Below are 27,790 nucleotides of genomic sequence, written 5' to 3' on the forward strand. Positions count from 1 at the left end.
CACCGCTTAAAAAAAAAAAATCACTGACAGGACTGATCACATTCATCAGATAAAATCATTTAAAGAAGCAAATGGGGTACACGGAACTTTAGGGAATTCCTGTATCTTCTTGGACAACTTTGATTTTGAGCTCAGAACAACTTGATGAATGGCAAAAGTCGCAAAGCAACCTCTTTTTCTTTAAGCAATTAAAGAACGTGCAGGGGATGGAAGCCCCCTGGCTAGCTGCGCAGGCCATCAAAGCGAGTAAAAGCAGGTAGTTTGCAGTGAAATTTAAATTAACAGATGATGGAAAACTTAACGGTCTTTTCATGCCAACAGGTGCAACTTTGAAAAAGTGACCCCCTCAGAATTTGATGAGATTTGGCTTACTTAGTGTAGTGTACATGCATAGCTCGGTAAGAAGCCAAAATTTTAACTTGCTTCGACCACCAGATGGGCCTTTCTTAGACACTGCATTTTCGCGAAAGTTGGCTTCTTTCGGGGGATGCCATCACTTTAATGATGTGTAGCTTTGGAACGATTCATCCAAAATCGACCGTTCTGGTTTCGTTGGAAAACCATGAGAAAGAGTGTCTCTGAAATATACAACCAAATTGGGCTTCACTCAAATAAATTTTTAGGCGCAAATTTTAATTTTCAAAGCGATATAACCCAAAATCGAACCTTTTGATTTCTTTGAAAATTTCACGAGATATTGATGAGACCTTCGACTGCGTGTGTGCAAATTTTAGAGCGGAGACTTTGCGGTGTCGAAAGTTACAAGAGGAAAAGTTTGGAATGCGACACTCTACCGCGGCTTACGCAGTCTCCAATCCCGAGTTACGGGAATCATCCTTGAACTTGGTCCAAGCGACACAGGCACAATAGATTCGCAATGCACGATGCGCCGTCTCGGCTCAAGTTCGGGGATGATTCCTGGAACTCGGGATAGGAGACTGCTTAAGCCGCGGTAGAGTGTCGTATTCCAAACTTTTCATCTTGTAACTTTCGACACCGCAAAGTCTCCACTCTAAAATTTGCACACGCGTAGTCGAAGGTCTCATCAATAACTCGTGAAATTTTCAAAGAAATCAAAAGGTTCGATTTCGGGTTATATCGCTTTGAAAATTAAAATTTGCGCCTAAAAATTTATTTGAGTGAAGCCCAACTTGGTTGTACATGTCTGCGAAGCTCTTTTTCCGGGCTTTCCAACGAAACCAGAAAGGTCGATTTTGGATGAATCGTTCTGAAGTTACACATCAATAAAGTGCTGCAATCCCCCGAAAGAGGCCAACTTTCGCGAACTTCCAGTGTCTAATATAAGCCTAACAGGTGGTCGAATCAAGTTAAAATTTTGGTTTTTTATTAAGCTATGCATGTACTTTGAGTAGGCCAAATCTCATCAAATTCTGAGGGGGTCATTTTTCCAATGTAGCACCAGTTGGCATGGAATGACCCTTACCTCAGAGGTGCCTTGACATTGATGAGTATATTCGAAATCAAATAATCCATAACGACATTCACCAGTTCCTCCTTTTTGCAGATCCTCCAAAAATTGATCATAAGCAGCATTCCGGTCTCCTGATGAAAAATTAAAAGCCAATCATTAGGTATGGTAGCCAAAATTTACGGATCTTAAAATTCTCTCACTTCTCGAAAAGTTAATTGCCACGCATACTTGTTTCAAAGCTAAGACAAAGTTTATAAATCCCAGTCTCATACCATTTAAGAACACATAGCTTCACCAAACTTGAAACTACTCTCCCCACATACGTGAATTGGAACTTGAAAAGCGGGATCGAAGTTCCTGCGTCGAATGATTTCCTGCAACCCGGCATACACAGCTACGGCGGCTCACGGAACGGGTTGCGCACCAGCTCTTGAATGGACTGAGTTCCTGGTGGGGGGACAGACATAAGACGCGTTGTTAAAGTCAGAATTGCGACTTCTGAGTTATCCGCTGAGTTGCTGAGCTTAGCGAAAGTGTTGTTAAACGTTTTCTGAGGTTATCCGCTAAGCTGCCAGTTTGTAAACAAAGGCCGCCATCTTCTCAGCGAAATTGTTCAGCGCTCAGCCATGAGACGCGTTGTTAAAGTCAGAAATGCAACCGCTGAGTTATCCGCTGAGTGGCTGAGCTCAGCCGAAGTGTTGTTAAACGTTTTCTGAGTTATCCGCTGAGGTAAGCAAAGGCCGCCATCATCTCAGCAAAATCGCTCAGCGCTCAGCCTGCTCTCCAGGGCGCTTACCAGCTTTGCTGAGAAGATGGCGGCCTTTGTTTACTAACAAGTTTGCATCATCGCTCAGCGGATAACTAAAAACTAGGGGGTTACGCCCCCTGGCCGCTACGCGGCCCAACCCCCTGAAGGCGCTCCGCGCCATCAATGGGCCGCTTTGCGGCCCTATTTTTACCCTCCTATCAGTGTTAGTTTTATTTTTAAACCAAAAATTACGACATGAGGCATACTTTAATTTTAAATGTTCCTGTTGCTATTTGTTTTATTGACTTGACGAATCTTTACAAATAATTATTATATTTTTAATATTTTGTGCTCGGCACTCGAAGGCTTGACAAACAGGGCCATGCCCTAGTCGTTAGTAGAAGAAGACTTAAAATTACTTTAAATTAAAAGGACGCGTTTTGGAATGACTGCTTGATGAAATATTGCAGTAAAACAATGAACAATGGTAGAGTCAAGTAATAATTTAGAATTCATGAGTCGGGGATCGAACCCACACCAAGTTCACAGTGGACGCATTCGACATCTTAGACGACTCAGCCACCTCTCGACATGAGGTCTCAGGTGCGAATCTTGTGTAGATAAGTATAGAGCTGATGCGCAGGCTACGCAGCTACTGCGCAACCTCCTCGACCACTGCGCATCCTCCCGCGCATAGCGGTAGCAGTACCGGAGCATTCTGTAAACTCACTCACTTTTATGACGTGATTTTAAAAAAACCTGGGCCTTTTTTCCAAAATCTGATTAAAGCGGGCTCATCTAGGGCCTATTACTTGTCGATTTACGCAAAAATCATGGAAATCGGCCCGGCAGAACGCTCAAACGAACTATGACAAAAAGTATAAATTTACATTGTTTAAATGGGAGAATTCGCAACTTTACCACGTAATATAAAAAAAACCTGGGCCATATTTTGAAAATCTGAAAAGAGTTGGCTTATCTAGAGACAATTGTCCGTCGATAGCCGCAAAAATCATGAAAATCGGCCCGGTAGAACGCTGGAACTAAGCGTTACCAGTTTCGCAAAATTAGGAGGTCTTGGAGCTTATAGTATAGATGGAGGACTGACGTCATTTCGCTGACTTCAATTTCTAACTTTAACAACGTGTCTATGGTCCGCGGCCCGCTGAGCTGGCTGAGTTGCTATTACTACGACATAGGCAATATTTGTGTTTGTTTTGCTAAGCGGATAACTCCAAAATGGCGGACTGACGTTATTTCGCTGACTTCACTTTTTGAGTTTAACAACGCGTCTTTCGGTGTTGTCGCGGCGCGGCGGCGCTTGGCGATCAGGGGAATCAGGAATCCCGTAGATCGCGTCTTTTGGTATCGGCGCGACGCGATATCGACGCGACGCACACTGTGGTATTTGACCGAAAAATCTGGCCAAAACCTCAATTTTAAATTTTTTTTTTAGTGGAAAACCAATGTGATATTGGAAATCTACACTGTTTTTTACCCTGGTAGACATGTATGTACCATTTTTCGAGTGGCTCAATTTCCCGCGAAGAGACCACGAAGTTACCTATTTCTCAGCGATTATTTTGATGTGTTTCGGCGCGCTACTCGAGGATCAGTTTACTTCAACTGTGCGATCATAAGAGGGAAATTCGGCGATATGCAACACATTCTTAGGGGTATATTCTACACAACTAACCACAGTATTTTCGAAATTTCTTTTTTTTAGTGATTTTCACAGGAGGTTGAAAAGTGATGTAAAAGTAAACGTTTTTTTCGAAATTCAGAGGCCGATATCTTGTTTCTCTCAACTGTTCTCAAGCAGTTTGAGGCGGGATGTTAAAGTCCGAAGTGGGTATTTTCAGGATTCAGGGGTGACAGACTGAGGAAAACTGAGGAAATTGAAATTTTTGACTTTAAAGATGGACTTTTGAGCGATTTTCACGAACATGAATGGGAAAAATTATGTCGATACTAACGACTGAAATTGTATTTTTCCAATAGCTCTGACCCAGTTAGTACCAATTGGGTGATATTCGGTCACGCAACTTGTTTCTTTGGCCCCTACGCCCTCGAAAGAGGGATAAAAAAACTAATTTGAAAGCGGATGGGAGGGTCACTTTAAAGTCTTGCAAAAGTGTTTAATCCGTCATCTAACAATCTCTTCGTGCATTATCCTTGAGTATAGACATATTTATGCCATGATTTACTTTGACAGACAAATTTGAGTCCATGCGGCCCCGGGGATGGGGCTTTAAAAGTGGCCCTCTGGCACCATGAAATTACGCTGTGAGGCACATTTGAAGCCTCGTAATAGTGAGATATGTGGTTTTCTTACGAATTTCGTAGTAAAGTGCCTCACTTTGAGATGTGGACCATGGGTTAGGAAGGAACTCATCAAAATGAATCATTTTCACAGGTGTTGTTTGTCCTTACAATGGTTCTTCTTATTATGATAGAACTCATTTTCATCTTATAATTTATCCTCAAATCATCATATGGAGGTCCCGGCACTTTCATACTGGCACTAATTTTGATTCAAAACTGTCAAAAATCTAATATCTAGAATGATTCATATTAATTTTTTGAGAAATGTACAATTACTCCTTAATGTGAGAGATCGGCTGTTTCGTCAAGAATTTTGAAGTGACTTACGCTGTTTTAAAAATAACCATTAATGAGGTAATAGGAAGTCCTTATTTCGAAAAGTAGACCATAAGTGAAGGAGAAACTCGTCTAAATGCACCGCTTTAGTTAGATACTTTGCGTCCTTTTAAAGGCTTTTTGGAGGGCTTCTTGCACCCTCTTTAAACTCTCCGCAAATTGTCATATGATGTGTTAGGAGGTTAAATTGTGCATATTATCACTTAAGAAGAAGTACTGATAGTAAAATATTTTTAAAACTCGGCGATATCTGGTGATAAATAGTTTTGGCCAGCTATTCAGGTCCAATACCACAGTGTGCGACGTCCAGCCACTGCACTAAACTGAATCGGGCAGGCCAGCTATTCAGGTCCAATACCACAGTGTGCGACGTCCAGCCACTGCACTAAACTGAATCGGGCAGGCAGATGAGTGGAGTGGGCCAACTAATAACCTAACGAAATCGAAGCCACTGGTGTTAAATTGCCGTTAAGAAGATCGTCTCTGATGCTAATAAACGATGAGACGCTGGCATACATTATTTTTTCGCCCCCCCCCCCCCCCATGATTTAGTATTTAATAGCCAAATCAAGCCTCTTTTACTGCAAAATACACTCATAAGCTGTCGATAATATTCATAGGCTCTAGTACGCAACCAGCCGACCAGCACTTAAAACTCGCATTCACTACTGAATATCTCTCCCTCACCTCTCTCCCATCTATTCCTCTCTCATCAAGATTTACCTGCACGGGAATAATCAGACACCGCAATGACGAGGGGCTTGATTTGGCTATTAAATATTAAATCATGGATTGGGGGGGGGGGGGAATAAATAATATATGCCAGCGTCTTGTCGTTTATTAGCATTTAATATATTTTTATTTCCTTTTTTCGTTAGAAATGAAAGTAATTTTGCACCAATGATTGGTCATTCTTTAGATGGAGGGAGGAGCTTTGGACCTTTCTGTATCCGTTATCAGCTGAAGTGGGCACCGGGGGAAAAGGTAGGGAGGGGTGGCACGCAAGTATACACTCCGCGCGCTTCGAAAATAGCGCGCCACGCCAACTTTGAACGGTCATAACTTTTGAACCATTCATTTCACCAGGTTCAACGATAGCTCATTTTAAAGCTTGAATCAAGCACCTTTTTTGCGAAATTGATTTTTGTAACGATTCATGCGTTCCCGTTCATAGAAAAAACCCGAAAAACTGAATTTTTTGGGCTTGAAAAATCAAACAATGATTTTTTTCACATTAAAAAATTACCAAAAACAGAATTTAATATACATCAAATGAAAGGTATTGTTGAGAGCTTTCATTTGAGCCCAAGATCAATTTGATCCGTTGCTTCGTTCAAAAGTTATGGCGGTCTGTGCGTTTCACCTTTGACCCCCTCCTCCCTTGGAGGGCTAGACGGAAAAGGTCACCAGATTTAGGCCTCTCCGATGATCCGTTATGATTCCTGAAAGTATGGAGGGAAAATCTCTTGCGGCCATTTCTTATGGAAAATGGGACAGCCTCTTTCAAGTAGATTTAGAACCCATCGAGATTTGAGCCCGAAACCCGAAATATCTACACCGTTAATGGATCTGAATTCGACCTGTAACTTGACCAAATATTGACTTTCTGCGGATCTGCATTTAAATGCTATGTTGTTAATTTGTCTTAAGTATGGAATGAGACCACATGCACCAACACACCTATTAGATAGTATAGTAAAGATGATTTTGATCCAAATTCAATTTTTTCAGCCCTCCTCCCTCTTCCTCCCCTACACTGACAGTTATATTAGGATCGATAACTTTGGGCACTAACTGTTCATGCATCACACTGAATATGTGTCGACTTTTTCTCACTGTAAGTACTTAAAGAACGTTTTTTTCCTTAAGTTAGGTCTCTCAACTTTTCTCTTGTTTATTTTTCCTCGTGTCCGTGATACCGTTATTTGTTTCATTTCGGGTAGATGAGGTGCCATGATTGTTTTCTATCTATGACTGAGGTACTTTCTGCTCTATTAATGTATTCTGTTTAAAACTAATTTTTGAAATAATTTTTCTTTCTTTCTTTTGGTACTTGGAGTGTTGCCAAGTGCTAGAAATAATGTAAAATTGTCTTTAAAAACCTTACATTTTATTAACAAACTTAGACCGAAGCTTTTCGAGGCAAACGCTTCATCGTCAGGGTCACAAAATCGATATCACAAAGGCCATAATTTAATTTCAAAGAAGGTAACAGATTTCATTGATGGTAACAATTGATAACAAGCTATTAGATCAAAACAATATTAATAATCAAAACATTGTCAATTTATGCTTAGTACCTGTCTCTCGTCAGAAATGGCAGCATATTTTATGTACAGGGAATTAGTTGCCAGATCTACCTCTTTTTGTACATATGTCATATTTTTCTAGGACGCTTAACATTTTTCTGTCCCTGTTTTTGTGTAGCATTTTAATTTCTTTCATCTGATGATTTTCTGCTTTGATGTGCTTAGATACATCCGAGGATGGAAGTGTCATGTGTTCATTATCTCTACAGTTGATTGAGCACTCAAGTTTTTCCGATACATATGTTCTTGCATGAATAACAATTGAAACGGTAAACGCCAGTTACATTCTTACTATTACTAGTTATTACTCTAATTCTTCTACTCTCTTTTACTAAAGAAAATGTTACATTATTTCTAGCACTCGGCTACACTCCAAATACCAATATATTCAGTGCTACTATACCTTTCAGACATCGTATAACAATGTTCGCTGATTTTAATTTGCTTTTTTGTCGCACCTTTTCCTCCTGACATTTAATAATATTATGATATCATTCATTCTTAATTATCTATCGGATCCTCTAGTTCACCGTGTTTGCGTGTATCCTGGTGCCATTTACCCACTGGACTGCCATTATTGGGAAATTTTCTTTTAAAAATTGAGCAAAGTAAAGAAAATAAATTTGCAAGTTGTATGTTACACATATGAGAAGGCTCTAAGTGTATCTTGGCGATTCCGGGCACGCGCCTAGGGCTCCGGAAACCTCCCCTCTCTTCACCACCACAGGTGCTCTCCTAGAATTTTCGGAATAGTCAGCTGACAGTTCATACTCTAATTGTGATGTATACAAATTTTCACGTTTCTAAGTGCTTTCACACTTGAGTTATGACTTTCGTCCGCCCTACACATAAGGTCAATTACATCGAAAAATCATCAAAACTTGGTCAAAAATAATTATTTTTTCAAATTCAACCACTTAAAATTACAGTATTTTTTACGTTGAATCCAACGCAAAAAAGAAAATTGCAATAACTTGTACCGTTCAAAAGTTACATCATTCAAAAATTTGGGCTTTGACCCCCCGCCCCCCTGTTCCCGGCGTTTAGGGCAAAAAAAACCGACCATTTTTCGGCTTCTCAGATGACCTTTTATCAGCCCCTAACATATGACACGATTTCCGGGGGGGGGGGGGGGGGGGGTAAAAACGCCTATTTTGAATAGTGCCCTTTGCTTTTTTAATTTTATTTTTCGGCATCGGCTGATCGCGCCGGACGACGCTGCACGGTGTTGCCGAGTCGGCCGCGGTTAAAGAGAAAAACTTAAAACGAAGGATGAAATTCTTCGTTATACCCCCGAACTTCAAAAGGGAAGACAGGTGAGCTCCGTGACAATGAATTTCGGATTTCTCGAAGTAAGTTCACTGGCATACCATCCTTTTCCGCAGGATCGACGCCAGTTTTGAGCAATTAGTGGAGGAGACACCGGTCCCCCGTAGGGAAGAATTTTTGGACATTGAGACGGTCAATTTGAATTCCGGGGAGTCGATTAAAGTTAACATTTGTTGCACTTTTCGATTTCGATGTCATCAATTAGCGATTCGGAAGGGAACCCCGACTTTTGAAATTGTGCCCCCCTAGCACCCCCGTTAACCCCCCGGGAGTGCTAGGGGGGCTTCGGGACCCTGAAAATTGGATTCCTTGGAGTTGAATACCGGGGTTGCCATCATTTCCCCGAGAATTTTGGAACATTTGACACTTGAAGCGTATTTTCATCAATGGTCGGCCGAGCCAAAATGCCTCGATAATGGCGGCGAGATCATAATCGGGTTAGCAAACATTTGAGTTTAGGCTTTCGAAATTGATGCTGGTCGGATGCCACCATCATCATAAGGTCATTTCTAAACCCTAATTTTTGTACTCAGAATTATACTTTGGCTGCAACATTTGCAAGAATTTCACCTTCTCTCTGTCGGGTGATTCTCGATGTTGGTTCGAAAATTTATGATCGCGTCAAAGTGAAATACGACAACGTATAATCCATCCATTTGGGCTCGACCGATCATCAACGAAAATGCACTTGCTGCTTTCTCCACCATCACGGCAGAGGGAAGGTAAAACAGGCTATTGGGTTAGAGGGTATGTCATCTACATTTAATAAAACACTACCTATTACTTTTGTTAACGCCGGATTATTTGGCGCATCACGATTAGCGGACAGTCCAGTCCTTATATTTTGCTCCCCCTATGAAGTGCTGAAAATGAATTTTCTCGTTGACCCCAGATTTTTTAAGTGCATAGTGATTAGCGGATAGTGTACTCAATTTATTTTGCTCCCTCCTTTAAAGTACTGAAAATGAATTTTTGACTGATGACGTCGGAGAGAGGGAAATTTAGTCTGGTTATAGAGAAATTTGAATTTCGAGTGGATCGTGTGATGGCATCTGGAAATGTGTTGCGGTAGAGTTCAAAAACAATATTGCAGCACGTGTAAGCCTACACAAAATTTTAAACACACCCATCATCAGTCATGATCGACGGCCAATCCTAAGCCTGGCAAAGTGTGCGTGTTTCTGGTTTACGATTATCAATCATACAGCGTTGCCCAACAGACACCGCTTACACGCAATCCTTACTTTTTCGCACAATCCTTGATATGTCAGCCCTTGCCCATTCGCGCAATACTTGATTTTGAAGAGAATCCTCAGGTCATCCGCGCAATCCTGGTCATTGGACATTTTTGTCAGAATATTTGGCACCTTCAGAGCCCTGCTGCGGCTGAACGTAACAGTTTCGGTCCTGCAAACGTCTGTTTTCGGAATCAGGATGCAAAGTTCTATTTGAAAATGGAGATCTGCTTTATTTATAGATGGGAAATTTTTTCAATAGTTTCGGCACTATCAGAGCCTTACTGTAGGCTGAAATTAACGGGTCTGACCAGCCAGAACTCGATTTTCGGAATCAGGTTGGAATTTTCGTTGATATTGAAAATTTCGTCCACATCCAAAAGGGACACCAAAATGACAGCAACCTCCCGATCTATTCGATTCATTCTCGGGGATGGGAGTGGGTTGGGCCACGTAGCAGCCAAGGGGCGTATTCCCTAATATACTTAAAATATCCTGAACATATCACTCAGAAAAGTCTCATTGAAAGGAAATTCATATCATTATAAAAATGTATTGTGTGTAATATAAAAAGCTTACCTATAACTTCAACATCTATTTGCTTTTCGTCTCTAATGAAGAAAACAACATAACGGTGCTTTTTATCCTTCTTTATTTCTTCATAAGTTGTTTTACAGATATCAGACACTGTGACTCCAGACGCCTGATATAACAAAAAAGAAAAGAAAATTATATCAGTGATTCAGCATACGAACTAAAGTCATGCAGTTTAAACTGATGATGAATATTTAATACGCGGTTCTGGGGCAGAAGTAAATAGCTCACAAGCGTAGTGTTTCTGGTCCACAATCTCAGCAATCAGCAAGCTTATGACAGCTTCTCAGACCCAAATTGAGAACTATTTAAGGACCTCTAGTAAGGAAAACATAAGACTTGAAAGGGTATTAAGGACTGCATTAAAGAGGTATAAGTATGCATCTTCCAGAAGGACTGGGCCCAGAACGGAATCTTGTCATACCTACTGTCATTTTTCACCTTTTGTAGAGGTAGGTTAGAGAAATTTAAGAATGGCGGAATTTTTTATCCAGCCCCACGGCGGGAGGAGGGGGGCGGGGAAGGGCCAAAGAAAAATCAAATGTTGGACATAACTTTCGAACGGTTTTTGAACCGTATTTGAATGAAAGAGCAAAATAAACTCTTTCTATTGAGAATAATAAATCGGTAATCGTTTATTTTTGACGAGGATATGGTTCATTGACTTTTTTGATAATTAATTTTGGATTTTTCAATTTTCCGATGTGAGGGGTTGCACAAAATGTTTAAGTATGTGCACAAAAGACAGCCTTTGTTTTCTTCTTTAAAATAAACTTAAGAACACGATGGAGAAATGATTAGTTTCGGAGTTACGCTTTTTGAAATTTGACGCGACAGAATCCATGTATGGGTCTCGCGCCTGAGTCCCGCAGCCGTGCCCAGGAGCACAAAGTTTCACGCTGATCTCCGTAATGTTTTGACTTTGTACAGCATTTTGACTATTTAGTAAGCATACATAAACAACATAAAATGTTGATTTTATCCTTAAGAAGCTTACACAGAGAATTTTCAAAACATTTTCCTCGGGAAGGCTTCCGCTTCTCGAAGCTTCCCTCGGAACACAAAGTACAGTGCTGCTTAGGAAAAGGGGACTGTGAAATGTATAGTAGGGTGGGAACTCACTAAGTATCGGGGGGGGGGGGGGGGGGGAGTTTGACGCCTGTTTTCGTAGTCCGAAGAAGTTGCTAGGATGTTCGGTGATAAGAAGACATGCTTCCACTTTGAGTAAATTACAAAAAAAAAAACCTGAGAAGGAGGCATAACTATTTTTGTATTTTTTTTTTTTACTGACGAGCAGAATTAAGTTTTTTGCACAACTAAAAGATCCACGTACTTGCGGCTGTGTTGGCCCATGAAAAGGACGAGTCTAAAATTATTAAGACTGGCAGTTGTTGTTGACAGCTATCTTTAAGTCTAATTGATGAAGAATTCTCGGAAGTGTTGTTCTTTACAATAAATTGGTAGGTATCGAGGTATCCCTGTTACGGCTCGTGAAGTCCGGTTATAGAGAATTTGTTTTAGGAAAAATTTAATTGACTCACTCTCCTTTGAAACTGGTAGGCAAGCGGGCATTGCGAATAAGACTGAAACAATTGAAATCAGGCTAAAAGAATTCGTGAAAATAAAACGGGGAAACTCGTAGGGTTGCCGCATGTAAAAGTGACAAATAATATCCGATCTAAAAATAAACCGGAACAATCAATGGGACTGAAAATGGAGCATTCGACCAACTTAAGTTCAGCTAAAAATATAGATCAAGTTCATACCGGGAGGCGGATATTCGAAGTTTCGTCAGCTCCTCAAAGCATAACGAATGAAACCAACAAACGAGACGATTGTGATGTTGATGGACTTGGTGAAATTATGCTGAAAGTTAACGGGTCTATCATCTATCACGACTTCTTTGGACATGCCTCCGTCGAATTACAGCTATTGGGCAAATTTGAGGGGATCGGTGAATTTCCTTGCCAAATACAAAAAGCCGCGAAAATGCCGCAAAGCCACTTTAAGCCAGCGAACTAGAGCGCTGTGTAACTTCCAATCTACAACGCAACCTTCCTCCCACATTGATACTTAAGATAAGGACACTTTCGGATCTCTAACAATGATTTTTACTTAAATGCGGTGCTTTTGTGCTTAACTTCAAGTTTTGAAGGGTTGCCCAATGAGGAAGTGCTACACTAGGATTGGGAGTGCAAGTGGGTAATTTTTGATTCTCTTGGAGGTTGTTCCTACTTTTATTTGTAAAAAATCTTTCCAAACGATTGAATTCGACATCAAATGCTTTGATTCTTAACAAGAAGCATTTAGTGCTGACAAATAGTATGGGTAAAATTCAGACACTTTCAAGGCCTCGAATTATTCTCAAAATCAAGCCACGTTATTCGAGGCTACACGAACATATCACATGTCTTTAAATTATGTATAATATACAGGAAATACAAAATCAATAACAGGCTCAATGCTGAAACAAGATGTTTAAAACATTTTTTTCAGGACACTGCGGGGCTAAGAAGCTCCCATCTTCAGCCGAATTTAAAAACAGAAAATAAAGCTAAAACGACCGAGACAGACCCGCTTAATAGACCTCTAACTACCGTTCAAATTTCAGCTCCAAATATTTATTTTTACTTTAATTAGGGCGCGACCACTCTACTCCCACCCCCCTCAATAAAAACTGTAAATTGACACTATTACAGAACGCGTGGTCCAACTTTGCTGGAGTAATATAGCAAACCAATTTCAGTGGACCTCTAACCACCATCAACATTTAAGCTCAAAATATTAATTGTTAGGCGAGTTATCGTAGGTGCGACAGATATTAAAATACAAGAAAACACCAATTTAGGCAAACACTGCGGGACATCAAAACTTTTAACATCCAGAATTCGAAGAACGAAACCAGCACGCACAAAATTCTTGTTACAGGATCATGATGCCCGACCTCATTGCAGCCGTCCAACTCTCGTCAACATTGAACGCCTAGTCCAGGCAAACAAGGAAAAGAGCCTGCAAAAATCCCGGGTAGCCATGTTTTCATCGATTCCTTTGTAATTTTTGACGCTGAATCCGAATTTCAACTTTGAGCCATTAAATTCGGACCGGAAAGTTGCCAAATTTGGCAAAAATGGCCTAAAATCGGACTTTTTTCCGGATTATGGCCTGTAACTTGCCAAAAATTGATCTGACGATAAAATTAGTTACTTTCAGAGATAAAGCTCGTTAAATTTTCTATAAAAAAGTTCCTATACACTTTTTGCTCAAGGCAAAATCAAGCGCGCTGGCGGGCTCCAAACTTTGTAAAATGTGCGAAAATTGCGCATCCTGTAATGTGTTGGGTTATCCTCATTATTTACATCAATTCATTTCAATAAGTGTAAATTTTATCATCTTCACTTAATTTGTCCAGAAATTACTCGTCGGACGATTAAAACAGGAGACATCGGACAAAAACCGCGAAAAACACAATTTTTGCTCATTTTTCAAATTTCGGAGCCCGCCAGCGCGCTTGATTTTGCATTGAGCAAAAAAATGTAAAGGAACTTTTTTACAGGAAATTTAACGAGCTTTATTTCTGAAAGTAACTAATTTTATCGTCAGATCAATTTTTGGCAAGTTACAGGCCATAATCCGGAAAAAAGTCCGATTTTAGGCCATTTTTGCTAAATTTGGCAACTTTCCGGTCCGAATTTAATGGTGCAAAGTTGAAATTCGGATTCAGCGTCAAAAATTACGTAGGAATCGCTGAGAGCATAACTACCCGGGATTTTTGCAAAAACCGCAAAAAAACGCAATTTTCGTTCATTTTTCAAAGTTCGGTGCCCGCCAGCGCGCTTAATTTTGCCTTGAGCAAAAAAGTGTATAGGAACTTTTTTATGGGAAATTTAATGAACTTTTTTTTAAAACAACCAAATTGTCGTTAGATCAATTTTGGACGAGTCACAGGCCATAACCCGCAAATAACCAAATTTTCGCTCATTTTTCAAAGTTTGGAGCCCGCCAGCGCGCTTGATTTTGCCTGGAGCAAAAAAGTGTATAGGAAATTTAACGAGCTTTATTTCTGAAAATAACTCATTTTATCGTCAGATCAATTTTTGGCAAGTTACAGGCCATAATCCGGAAAAAAGTCCGATTTTAGGCCATTTTTGCCGAATTTGGCAACTTTCCGGTCCGAATTTAATGGCGCAAAGTTGAAATTCGGATTCAGCGTCAAAAATTACAAAGGAATCGATGCAAACATTGCTACCCGGGATTTTTGCAGGCTATAGCCCTTTTCATGGCTTATTTGCCTGGACTAGCCTGGATTTGGTATTCTTTGGGTTCTTCTGAACCTGAATAGAGACCTTAAAGACACTCAATTCTATTCGGTCTCTGCAGCCACAGCAACAGTCGCGCAACTCGTTGAACGTTAGCGGAAATACGTTGAAGTTAACAGAGCATTATATCCAAAAACATTTGTGAATATATTTTGGATACTCTATGATGCTCTTGAATACCGTGTACGATTTTCTTCGTACTTGGCTCGTTCGGTTTATTTCTAATTCGTCCATTTTAGAGAGGCAGAGTTATAACTTGTCATCCGTAACATTTTCCTTCAGAATGTCGGGGAGAACATATAAGAAGTTCGGCTGTGATGGCGGACATCACAATTCAATACTGCGGGACAGCAGAATGATGGACCGGCACCGCTGGGTCGGAATGCAACGCGTGGCGGGTATTTGACATATTTCGACCCGACAGCTTCCAAGAAAAAAAGATAATTTGGTTTTGTTCTTTTCTTGGAAATACCAGGCTTGCAGAGCGAAATTCCCGACTTTTTTCGGTTTTTTCAGGACCTCTATTTTCTCCCTGACTTTTCCAAGTTTTCCAGATAGCTGGAAATGCCTGGTTGTAGTCATACGGAAACCACAATGCTATGGAAAGGAAGTAATCAGTAAAGTCATGATGTCATCAACGAGATTTCCCGTTTTTGTCATCTTGGCTTTTCCAATGAAGTTTTCCGATGGGCTAATTCGTCAACCAATTAGAACAAGGATATCATCATACAAACAGAAATTAGCTCAACTTTCCTTATCTCATCTTATCTTACTATACTCGTAGTTCAAAAGCTAAGACAATTCTTGTGTGTATGTTGCTATCATTATTCTCAATCAGAAAACATCATTGCCGTTGCTTCATTTATGCACCTTAATAACTTCCTTTCCAAATCATCGTGATTTCCGAATAACATCGCGGTACATCGGGACAAAACGTGACAGATCGGGATGAAAGAGGATGAATCTGGATGTAATGGGTTAAGATAACGTGTTTTAGTAACGATTAGGATACGACGGGATAGATAGAGATAAAACGGGATACATCGATATTTACCGGGATGAAAAGGGAGGAATCTGAATTAAACGTGAATGATCGGAATGAATCTAGATAGATCGGGATACATTGTATTGAAACAGAATAAATCAGGATATGTAGCGGTGCTGTAGTAAAAAAATGGATATAGTAAAGTCGTATTAAAATGAGACATCGCAGACCATCATACACACGCCAGCGCCGCACCGTCACTGGAGAAAAGGAAGAGGAAAAGAGGGGGGTGGTAGAAAAGTGGACAAGTCTTAGGGGCTCGTTTTCTAGTTTCCGTGGGCTTACGAGGTGGATCAGATCGACGCACGGAGAGCCAGCAGCCGAGTTCAGCGGAACAAAAGTCCTCATAGGCGCCTGAACTTGCTAATATGAAAGAATGTATGATTGAAGTGGTAATTTGGGTAGCTGAATCCAAAATTTGCGTTTCCTTAAAATTATTTTGAAGTTCTTGATGAGAATTCTTCAAAGAAAAAAAAAAAAAAAAAAAAGGCTTTATCAAAGCGTAATTAATAAACATTTTTCTCGTAAGTCTTCAGTGGCACCTGAGTTTGTTTTGTGTGAAAAAATTGGTTTCTGAGGGTAACTTTGGTGAGTGAATTTTTTTGCTATCATTGTTCCACGTTTTCAAGTTTTTAATTCAAAAAAATTGAAAAATGGTGAGTTATCTGTGGGTAATATATGGGAATGTATGGGAATAAATATCGCGTATTTTTCGGCGGAATTAGCATTGAATCTTCTCATCATGCCCAACGAAAAAATGCATCGGCCATGCCAAAAATTGCAAGTAAACCAAAGAAATTATAAAATATCTGAGTGTGTTCTTCCAGAAAATTGACCATTTGAACCCTTAAGACGTGTCCCTTGAGACATGACAAATTCAGGAGTCGTTTGCGTGTCGCGCATTTCTCAGCGGAATTATCATTGAATCTCACCTCGCCCGACGAAAACATTCAGCGCTCGGTACAATGGCAAAAATTGCAAGTAAACCGTGGAAAATCTCAAAAATCTGAGTGTGTCCTTATACAAAATCTACCATTTGAACCCTCCAAGCATGTCCAGAATATTCAGGAGTCTACTGCATGTCGCGCATTTTTCAGCGGAATTAGCATGAAATACCCCATCTCGCTCAACGAAAAAATGTATCCCTCAGAAAAATGCCGAAAATTGCAAGTAATCTAAAGAAATTCTCAAATATCTGAGTGTGTTCTTACACAAAATTAACCATTTGAACCCTCTAGACAGGTCCAGAAAATTCAACCCAAGTAAGTCTGCATGTCGCGTATTTTTGGACGGAATCAATGTAAATATTGCTTTGAAGACTGCACTTCTTTTGCCAGAAATTGGAAGATTTAACGGCAAAGCCGAAATAGAACATTAAATTAGAAAATATTATTCAGAATCAGTCGTACTCCAACCCCAAAAATCTGGATCCAATCGTGTGAACATGTAAAATAACAATAAACAGATCGGCATAGGAAAGCTCAATTATACGGCATGCTTGCAATTTGGCAAGTGCCATGTTATACCTTATCGCTCGGTGGTGCCTATTTTCGAATTTTCCGGACAAGCCAAAATGGACTTTGGTCCATATCTAAATTCGATCTCTGGCCCTCTGTGCGACGCGACCGTGGCGGCAGACCTACTTTGAACGTTGCCAGCTGGAAATAAACCCCAAGCTCGCACGACGCACGACACTGCGCGCTTCTGTTGAGCTTGAGCCTTGTTTTCGTGGTTTTAGCACATGCATCGCGCTACAGATGACGCCCCCCCCCCCCCCCCCCCCAACACGGCCACATGCTCCCGTTTTCTAATTCAATCCCGGCTCCCGGTGATCCCACGCTCTCAAAGGAGTCCATCGCCGCATGGGCCACTTTTTTCTGGAGCTCAGTTTTTCCTTCCCTCTTGGCAGAGCTAAAGCCATGCCTGTTCGTCAAGTTGCAACTTCGGCTTTTACCTAATGCATTCTGGGTACCATCCATACATTTCGAATTTCAACCTTTGAGTGGATGATTTAGGGAAAATTCAGATGTGTAGTCTGTAGACAGGGTTGAAAAAAGCCTCTACCCTATTTGCTGGTAGAAAATTCTAATAGAAAACCTCGGAACAAAATAGTTATAAAAAAAAGACACAAACAATGATGCTGATATACGGGTCGGGACTAAGGAACAGGCCCGCCAGGTCCTATCTCGGACCCCGATACCAGTTTTGAGGTCCCAGTCCCACGACTGCCACCTAACCCCCCCCCCCCCCCCCCCGGTCCCTTCAACCAGAAAAATAATTATTTGTAATATCATGAATATTAATGAGGTCAGAATAAAGATAAAGTAAATAAATGCTCACTGCGCTCACGGCGGAAGAGAATGAAACGCAGTAACAATAAATATTCAATACCAAAAATCTTGAAAATAGGCAGAAATCCTAGCCTCAAAGAAAGAAAGAAAGAAGAATTTTACAGTGCCTCAGCGTGTTAGGATTAAATTGAGGTCAAGGCGAGAGATCTATAATTTTGGGTCTTTTTATAGACCTCGTCGGTGGATCACTCGTCAGTGAGCCCAACTTAACATCCCACAAAATCCAAGATGGCATCGAAGTAGAAGTTTCGTACTGCACCTGCAGGACCGTGGCGTAAACATTTAGGCAAGGATGTAGTCGACACCCTTAACCCCCCCCCCCCCCCCCCAGTGAAGGTTGCAGGGGGAGGGCCTCTCCAGAAAATTATGAATTTAAAGAGAGAATTTTTTTCTCTTTCTCGTTTGCCCCCGTCCTTTTTCCCTTTCTACTTTTCGGCGCCCCACTCTCATCAGCGCCTGGGGCAACCGCTCCGTTCGCTCATCCGACGCCTCGACCGCGCTGGTAAGACGGCAAGTTCAGTACTAGCTCTCATTAGAGCTCAAACTTTTGGAACTTTTTGGTTTTGTTTTAAAAATAGTGTGGACCCACCACTATTTTGCCACCTTTTTACACAGTTCGGGTCACGTTTGTAGGGTTTTTTTTCTCTTTTTTCTTAGTTCTAAGGAAAGAGGTCGAAAAAATCACATTTTAAGGGCGGCGATAATAAACTGCTATTTCACAGGATTAAGCCAAGCTTTGAAACTTTTGACATATGTTCTCTAGAAGTAAATTGTACGCTCTTTTCTATGAGTTTAACAGTTTTTTTCTCAGATATCGTGGCTGTAGATATGAACCAAAGTTTCTCCAAAAATCAGCAAAAATGCGCTTTTTCACAGCTAATTTTTACGAAAACGTTAATTTAACGACCAAAAGAGGTTGTTCCAAAAACGCCGATTTTGCCCCCCCCCCCCCCTGGATTTGGCCCAAACTTTGCTCAGATGTTGTACTAAGTGTCCCCGATGCTTGGGCAAAATTTCAGCCCCCTCGGATAATTAGGGGGGAGGGGGCAGGGGGGCAAAGTTGCAATTTATTAAAAACTTTAAAAATCGATATCTCGCGAACGGTTTGAGTGTAAGTGTTGCGGTTTGCGCTAAAAACGTCAAAAAATATTCTCTACAAGAGTATTAATGCTGTTTGCGTGGTTGCCTAATTTATCGCGGTCATAAATCGATTTTTTCGATTTTGAAGGTTCGACTTTTTTTCGTTTTTCGGCTCTCCTCTCCAGGCGATCGTTGCTACGTAAATAAAAACCTGTTGATGTGATTCTCCATGAAATTCTGCATCTACCACACTATGTTTGACCTTGGGGAAACGATTCGTTCGTGAGTTATAGCGATTTTTCTGCGCGTTACCGGCTACGCGCGGGCGGCATATCGGCGGCACTCCATCCCGCGCGGGCAAGGCAGGGGTTGTTTCACCTCTAGGGCCTTATATTCATGCTGTAGGCTGTAATGATCGATATGTTCTCCTCCCCCCACCCTTCCCCTCCAATAAATATTTTAATAATACTCCGTTATACAGGGTATCCCAGACCACCCGTAACAGGTCTTTTTCTCGGTTGGTTTACGTAGTACGAAGTGGGGGACCGCGGGGTTGAACAGGGAATTGACCCCAAGGAATCCGAATTTCACGGTCCCGAGGCCCCCCATGCCCCCTTCGAAGGTAAAGAAGGGGTCACGATCCCCAAAGTCGGGAGACATTGTGCCTCCCCCTTTTACCCCCCGAGGGTCGCTAGGGGGGCCTCGGGACCGTGAAATTCGGATTCCTTGGGGTCAATTCCCTGTTCAACCCCGCGGTCCCCCACTTCGTACTACGTAAACCAACCGAGAAAAAGACCTGTTACGGGTGGTCTGGGATACCCTGTATAACGGAGTATTATTAAAATATTTATTGGAGGGGAAGGGTGGGGGGAGGAGAACATATCGATCATTACAGCCTACAGCATGAATATAAGGCCCTAGAGGTGAAACAACCCCTGCCTTGCCCGCGCGGGATGGAGTGCCGCCGATATGCCGCCCGCGCGTAGCCGGTAACGCGCAGAAAAATCGCTATAACTCACGAACGAATCGTTTCCCCAAGGTCAAACATAGTGTGGTAGATGCAGAATTTCATGGAGAATCACATCAACAGGTTTTTATTTACGTAGCAACGATCGCCTGGAGAGGAGAGCCGAAAAACGAAAAAAAGTCGAACCTTCAAAATCGAAAAAATCGATTTATGACCGCGATAAATTAGGCAACCACGCAAACAGCATTAATACTCTTGTAGAGAATATTTTTTGACGTTTTTAGCGCAAACCGCAACACTTACACTCTAACCGTTCGCGAGATATCGATTTTTAAAGTTTTTAAAAAATTGCAACTTTGCTCCCCTGCCCCCTCCCCCTAATTATCCGAGGGGGCTGAAATTTTGCCCAAGCATCGGGGACACTTAGTGTAACATCTGAGCAAAGTTTGGGCCAAATCCAGGGGGGGCCAAAATCGGCGTTTTTGGAACAACCTCTTTAAGCACGGAAAAGAAAAGGAGGGTGATTTTGGTAGGAAATTTTACGTCCTTTCTGCTGGTTTTTTGGTTTTTTTTTTTCGTAACAGTAACCGTTAAGGAGATATTTCCAAAACATTGATCAAGGGTTTTCTCAATTTTGAAAAATTCAAAATGGCGGTGCTCTGAGCACCGACCAATTTTCCTGAAGTTATTACGTGCATTTTCGGACTTAAAGATGCAATAGATGGTGCATGAAAATTACTCCTAACATAACTTTGAAAATCACTGATCAGAACATGCCTTCAACAAAAGGGGAAAATTTCTCGAATCTAGGAACTTGAAATGAAAAATGAACTCTTTCATAGAATAGAAGGTTTTTCCTCTTCGGTGCACAAAATTTTTTGTTCACAAGTAAAGTTGATTTTTTAACCTCTAATTGTAAGATACCGTTTCGAAATGATACCGCTGCAGTTGACTAGAGAGAAGACCACGTACGGTGTCGTCAGCTTAATTGGCACTTGTCTACCTCTCCATACCGTTTGCAAGCAATCGCGATGCAATCTCCCAATGGGGATCGAGGATTGACCGTGGCCCGATCAGGAGCTTAGTCAATCCTAGATCCCTCCTGGACGACTACATCCCGGTTCCTTGCCAACGGAATGTAAACAAGTGCCAACTTAGCTGACGACACTTCTACCTGATTGGTATTGCTGTCCCAAAACTCAGTAACAAGCTAAGGAATAAAAAAAAAAAAAAAATAATAAAGAAAAAATAAATAAATAAAAAAAAACCCCGTCTCTACACTATAAGCTCCGAGACCTGTTAATTTTGCGTAACTGGTAACGTTTAGTTCCAGCGTTCTACCGGCCCGATTTTCATGATTTTTGCGGCCATCGATAGGCAATTGTCTCTACTTGAGCTAACTTTATTCGGATTTCCCCAGATATGACCCAGGTTTTTTTTATATTACGTGGTAAGGTTGCGAATTTTCCCATTAAAAAAATGTAAATTTATGTTCTTTGTCATGGATCGTTTGGCCGATTTCCATTTTTTTGAAGGCTATCGATGGGTGATAGGCTCTAGACGAGCCACCTCTAATCAGATTTTGGAAATAGGACCCAGGTTTTTTTACATTCAGTTTATAAAAGTAAGCGAATTTGCAGAATGATCCGCGCCTGCTACCGCTATGCGCAGAAGGTTGCGCAGTGGCTGAGAAGCCTGCGCATCAGCTCTACTTATCAAGACAAGATTCGCCCTGGTCACTTCAAGATGAGCTGTGGCCGAGTCGTCTACGACATCGGAAGTACCCGCATGTCTCAAGATGTAGGTTCGATTCCTGACTCCTCAGCTACTTAGTTATAACCTGATTTTCATTATTCGTTGTTTTACTGCAATATTTAATTAATCAGTCATTGCAAAACGCGACCTTTTGACTTCAAAAAAAAATTGTTTTTTCTTTTATCATCATAAACAAAAATCATTTCATTCTGAAAGTAAAGTATGCCTCACATCGTAATTTTTTAAGGGGAAAAATATAACCTACATTGATAGGAGGCTAAAAATAGGACCGCGAAGCGGCCCATTGATGGCACGGAGCGTCTTTAGGGGGTTGGGCCGCGTAGCCTCTTAGTATAGTATACTGATCTAGGAAACATTAATGGGTCAATTGCTTCAGTCATTTGGTCTCAGAATCTTGTTTTTATGTCTGATAGATAGTAACATCAGTCGTAACAGCAACTCTACGTTCAATATTAGCAGAGAAATCTCGCTATGAAAAAATCTGTTTTTGACGTCATCCACCGCGGTAGAGACGCCCTTGGTTTCTTCTATCTTGCAACTAAATATATTAATTATACTTATTAATTTAAATAATTTAAATCCAGCACCATCATCCAGACACACATCTGCCGCCATCAATCTTTGAATCTACGCGTCATAGTCGGGAAGTTGGCGGCGGCGAAGTCCACCTGCTTACTCCCAACACGCTGTCGTAGTTCACAACTCAATTTTTTGTTTGCAGGTTAAGTGAGTTCTGTATGAATGCTTCCTTTCCATCCATACGAGTAAAATTGTAAGGGTGGAAACCTTGTGATCCTTAATTCTGAGGAACCGACAGGCCGATTTCCTTGATTTTTGTTGCAAACGAACGCTGTTGATGTCCAGATGATACAAAAAATCCGAAACTTTCAATATCCGTCCTTGAAAGTTTTCCTACAGCTTTTCGAACTTATATGCCCTAATCGTTCCCATACCCTAAAAACATTTCTCAATGGAAAAATCGCTATATACTGAGATTTTGTCGGTGATAAAATTGCCAGGATCATCAACATCTGAGCGATTAACCTCGATCTTGTCGCGATAAAATCGCATTTATATCGCCCGCAAATTAATCGCGATATTTTCGAAACACAAATCGCGATAAATGGCGATTTACTCTCGATTTTATAGAAGAAAATTGATCACAATTTTATCGAACCAAAAATTGCGACGTATAGCGATTTTATCGAACCAAAAATTGCGATGCGTAGCGATTTAATCGCCATATATCGCAATTTTTGGTGCGAAAATATCTCGATATAATGCCACCGAACGAATATATATTATCCTATAATCGTGATAACCAACCGATAAAATTGCTATTTATCGTGACCACTGCTGCTCCTCGATTGTTGAATCGTTATCGAATGACCTTGATCGATTTATAGTATTGTTAAGATAGGGATTTATCGATTAGAAGCATTCGATAACGATTCAACAATCGACCCGCTGCTTGGGAAGAGTGACCTCTGTGTGTATGAGACACTCTGATTGGTTCATTTCTGGAGACTTGTCTAAAGAACGGGTTGAAGCGCTGAATAAGCGGTGAACGCTGCTTGGCAAATCATCTGTGACCATTCTACCCTTTCGTTCTGTCGGCTAGCTTTTTCGTCGGGTGAATCTGAGACGGACACGTTTAGGTGATAGGCACCCCGCCCCCTTCAAGTAGAATACGTAACATCTGTCTGTACGAGAATCATGAGAATCTCATCCCTGATTTTCGGCTAATGCATTTTCCCTTGAGAGAGGCAGTGACCGATGCCAATAGGTAGGAGCCAGCCCCCCCCCCCCCCTCTCCTTCCTCATTCATATCTTTCCAAAAGAATGTTCAACACCCTTCTTAGATGTAGTCGCGATGTGACCTGTTGGCTCGCGGAGGGAGTGATAATCATTCGCTAGGCAAGTAATCGGAGGTCAAGGGGGCGGATCCTCCTGGTTAGGTACCGAGGCGAGCGAAGCAATAGCTGAAGTAGCATTCTGATTGAAAAGTTTAAGAAAGTATGAACTGACAGTGAGCTTGTTCAGTAATGTTCAATTCCTGCGTTTTTGAAAACGAAAGTGCAGAGAGTTGAAATGACAAGTATTTTCCCCGATTGCTTAGGACAATATTACCCCAAGAAAAACGAACTCAACAAAATTGGGCTTCACTCAAATAAATTTTCTGGCGCAAATTTTAATTTTCAAAACGATATAACCCATGATTGGACCCTTTGATTTCTTTGAAAATTTCACGAGATGTTGATGAGACCTTTGACTACGCCTGTGCAAAATATCAAAGTGGAGGCTTGGTAGAGTGGAAAGTTACAGGAGGAAAAGGTCGGAGTGCGAGACTCAAAGGCGAGACTCTACCGCGGCTTACCCAGTCTCTAGTCCTGAGTTGCGGGAATCATCCCCGCCGAGCTTGGGCCTAGCCGGCGCACCGTGCAATACGAATCTATTGAGCCTAGGGCTGTTCAATCGGTTGTCGGTAAGCCACCGAAACAGTTCCGTTAAGAAAAAGTTACGATGAGAGCGCTCTTACCGATAGCGATCAGAGTTTTCGGAGCTGGCGAAAATAAGCTGTTGCCAATTGTACATCTATTTTACGCGCCGCCGCGCCAGGCAATCTGATAAACTGACACACGGGACAACAATGTATTGAGTGCGAGCTCTCAAAACTCCGATAAGGCCGGCTGTTGTCGATATCATGGCCACTGTCGGTACTGCCGCCAGTTTCAATAAGAGACAATGTCGATAGTGTTCCGGCAAGAATTCGTTTGAACACCCCTAATTGAGCCTATGTCGCTCGGACCAAGTTCAAGGATGATTCCCGGAACTCGGGACTGGAGACTGCGTAAGCCGCGGTAGAGTGTCACATTCCGAAATTTTTCTCCTGTAACTTTCGACTCCGCCTAGTCTCCTTTCTGAAATTTTTCACACGCATATAGTCCAGGCATTAGGGGATTTTTTATGGAAAAATGTAAAGGACTGCACCACGGGTGCTAACCCCCTATTTTTGGGTCGTAGAATCCGAATTTGAAGTTTGCTACCTCGTAGCTATGAGGCGCTTTTCGCAAAATTGAAAAAAACGTTGCCAATCTCCATTTTTCCAGTTTTATGCTGATAACTTCATCTGTAATGCAAAAATCGAAAATCTGTTTGCACGTCATGAAAGAGCATAAAATTCCAAAGAAATTAGTATATACGAGTTCTATTTTATCATCAAAATTGACGGGAATCCGCCACTAGCTCAGGGGCATCGAATCTCTGGCTCGCGGAGAGTACTGCGCTGCGCGGCGCGCACACCGGGAGCTATGCAGCGCGGCTGTCCAACATGCCGTTTTATTTTAAGGGGGCAATCGATTTGAAACTTTCGTTATAGGTAGGTAAAAGATGGGTACTTATCTAAATACGAGTTTTCCAAAATTTTGTCAAGCGGGTTGCACACCTTGCTCCTTACACTGGAAAAAAACATTGGATCCAGAGGCCGAACTCTTAAAAACATTGACAAGAAAAAATACTCTTGATTCAATCGGATTTTAGCTTAAATCAAGAAATTTACAGTATGAATGAAGGAAAACAGAATTAACACAAGATATTTTAGATTTTTATGATTAAATATTTTTTATGTTTCGACAATGGACAATTGCATTTCAGTGACATTTGGAACGTTTTTCTTGTGTGGCCTCTGTGCCGCTTTCGATTTCCTGAGAGAGCGATCCGAAGTATCACCGAGAAGTCCCAAACTGGACCGGCAAGTGGTATGATTTCAGTCTATGGCAACAGTTATGAAGCAATGAGCTATTGCTTTCCTTTTGATTTTCCATTTTCTACATCATCTTTTTATGCTTAATAACGGAGTCACAAAAAGTTCTTAGTGTATCTGAAATATCATTTTAACGCGCATGCAATATGCCGTGTCCATGAAGAAGCAGATAAGTAGAAAAACAACGCACCGCTGAAAAATAGTGTCCTCAGAAGTATCAAGGTCCGGCTCAAGTCATTGATCCCCCCCCCCCCCCCAAAAAAGCTAAACCATTTGTTTTTCTACTTTACTGCTTCTTCATGGACACGATTTCTTATGCTTCAGAAAAAAGAGTAATAATCCTTGTCTAAAACTTACTACTCCTTCCCGATGAGCGCCCCTCGGAAATGTTCGGTAAAACGAATTTTAATGTCGCGAAGAAAGGCTCCGCGTGCTCCAGATTTCGAGTGCAGCAGATTTTTTTGGATTTTTTTATCGAAAGTGCTATGTTTAAGAATTTCTTGGCGGAGAGTTTGGTTTGATACAGCAATTCCATTGGGCGTGGGAAATTTTTGAAAAGAGCATGAAAAAATGTTTCAACCTCTGTCAATCACCGGGAAAATTGTCCGATTTACATTCGGTTTGGACAGGGTGGCTTGTTTTTTGGCGTAGAATTGATTTCTGAAATGATAAAGTAGGGATGCCATTTGAAAAGTTCGACTTACGGGTGGGGCACCCTCCGACCCGCGCCCCTCCCGCGGTTTGGGAAAATGTCAAATACGCCAAAAGGTGTCCCCCTCGATATAAACGATACAAACGGACACGTCTTTTACCGTTTTTCGAAATTCCGACGCGTTCGGCAGATATTCGAGGTGGCTCCTTTTTCGTGAGACACCCTGTATAGTACTTTTTTATGACCTACATTTTTCAACTCAGGGCTTAACGATCACGGGCTCTTTGCACGAAAATTCCCGAAAAGTACGAGGCCGTACCGTCTGCAATAGGTAGATGTTTCTTTGAAATCTACCTAAAAATTCAGCCCAATCGAAGGCGGCAGGTCCGTAAGTTCCCCTTGTCAATATCGGCGGGGTATTCTAACAGGATAAAAACGAATTCGATGTTAAAATATGAAAAAAACCGAAATTTTCAAAATGCGGCCGGTTCAAGTTCTAAATGGCCGAAAATTGGCACATCGGTTATTTGCCTATGAATTTACCTGAATCTTAGAAAAGAGAGGTATTTTGGCATGACATTAACAAATTGGAATAAAGATTTTTTTTTTTTTTTTGTTTTTTTTTTCCTTAAAGGAAGAAGATGAAACAAAGAAAGTAAATAAAATTATTTGGAACTTTATAACCAGCCGCCATTTGGGGAATTTTGGTTTGTCAAAAATCTAACAGGGTGTCTATAAGATTTTCAAAATGAAATTCCCTGACAATTCCAGGTTTTCCATGACGAAAATGACAAAATTCCCTGACTTTTTGGGTTTAGCCATACGATGAACTAGTACGAAAATATTAAAAAAAAAACTATCCTTGGGAATGACCTCGTAAAGTCATACTCTGAATCACCATGGCGTTGGAAGGAGTTGAGTAATACTTTTGAAAGGAACGAGATCCTAAATACTCGAAATAAAGCTAATTCCAAAATGGTATACTCAGACTAAAATTCACCTTCAAAATTTAATTTTTAAGCTCTACTACGCTCTCTTTGTGACATATTGCCCCGTATACTGTAGAAAATTCAAACTATAGTTCACCCTGGTGGTTTCATAAATATTGGCATATTACTTAGTGCTCTGAAAATACAAGTCTCTATTTCTTAAAATATAAAACAAGAGTTGTAAATGTGCCTAACTCAGGTAGATTTTGTTATAATCAAGAGGAAATACGAGTCTCTTCTCGAATTTAGATAAATTTGCTTGATTCAGGATTTTTTTTTTTTTTTTTTTTTTAAAAGGTCAATTAATTCAATGGATTCCAGAGCCTATTATTGGTACTGAATTTGTCTTATACTCAACAAGCGTTGGCTTGTTAGAATGTAATCCACCAATGATATTTCTACAAGGTGGATGCACCAGTTGTGAACATGTTGATTTAAGAACCAGAAAAATTTTATGCAAAATGCAGTTGACATTAAATATTTCTTTACTCAGTTAAAGAAAAACTAAAACTCTAGCACTTTCATTAAATTTCCTAACTTATT

General features: G+C 41.0%; 1 protein-coding gene across 1 annotated transcript in view; it reads right to left on the reverse strand.

The window, feature by feature from the left end:
* tsr (Cofilin/actin-depolymerizing factor homolog tsr) overlaps nt 1-27,790 on the reverse strand; it is a 70,803-nt gene that overhangs the window by 17,847 nt on the left and 25,166 nt on the right. The window contains exons 2-3 of the mRNA XM_019053446.2: nt 10,294-10,417; nt 1,445-1,563 (exon numbers count right to left, since the gene is read on the reverse strand). Coding sequence (XP_018908991.1) covers nt 1,445-1,563; nt 10,294-10,417 — 243 coding nt within the window. The remainder of the gene's footprint in view (nt 1-1,444; nt 1,564-10,293; nt 10,418-27,790) is intronic.

This window comes from Bemisia tabaci, chromosome 1 (assembly GCF_918797505.1).
Source record: "Bemisia tabaci chromosome 1, PGI_BMITA_v3".
NCBI classification, from domain to species: Eukaryota; Metazoa; Arthropoda; class Insecta; order Hemiptera; family Aleyrodidae; genus Bemisia; species Bemisia tabaci.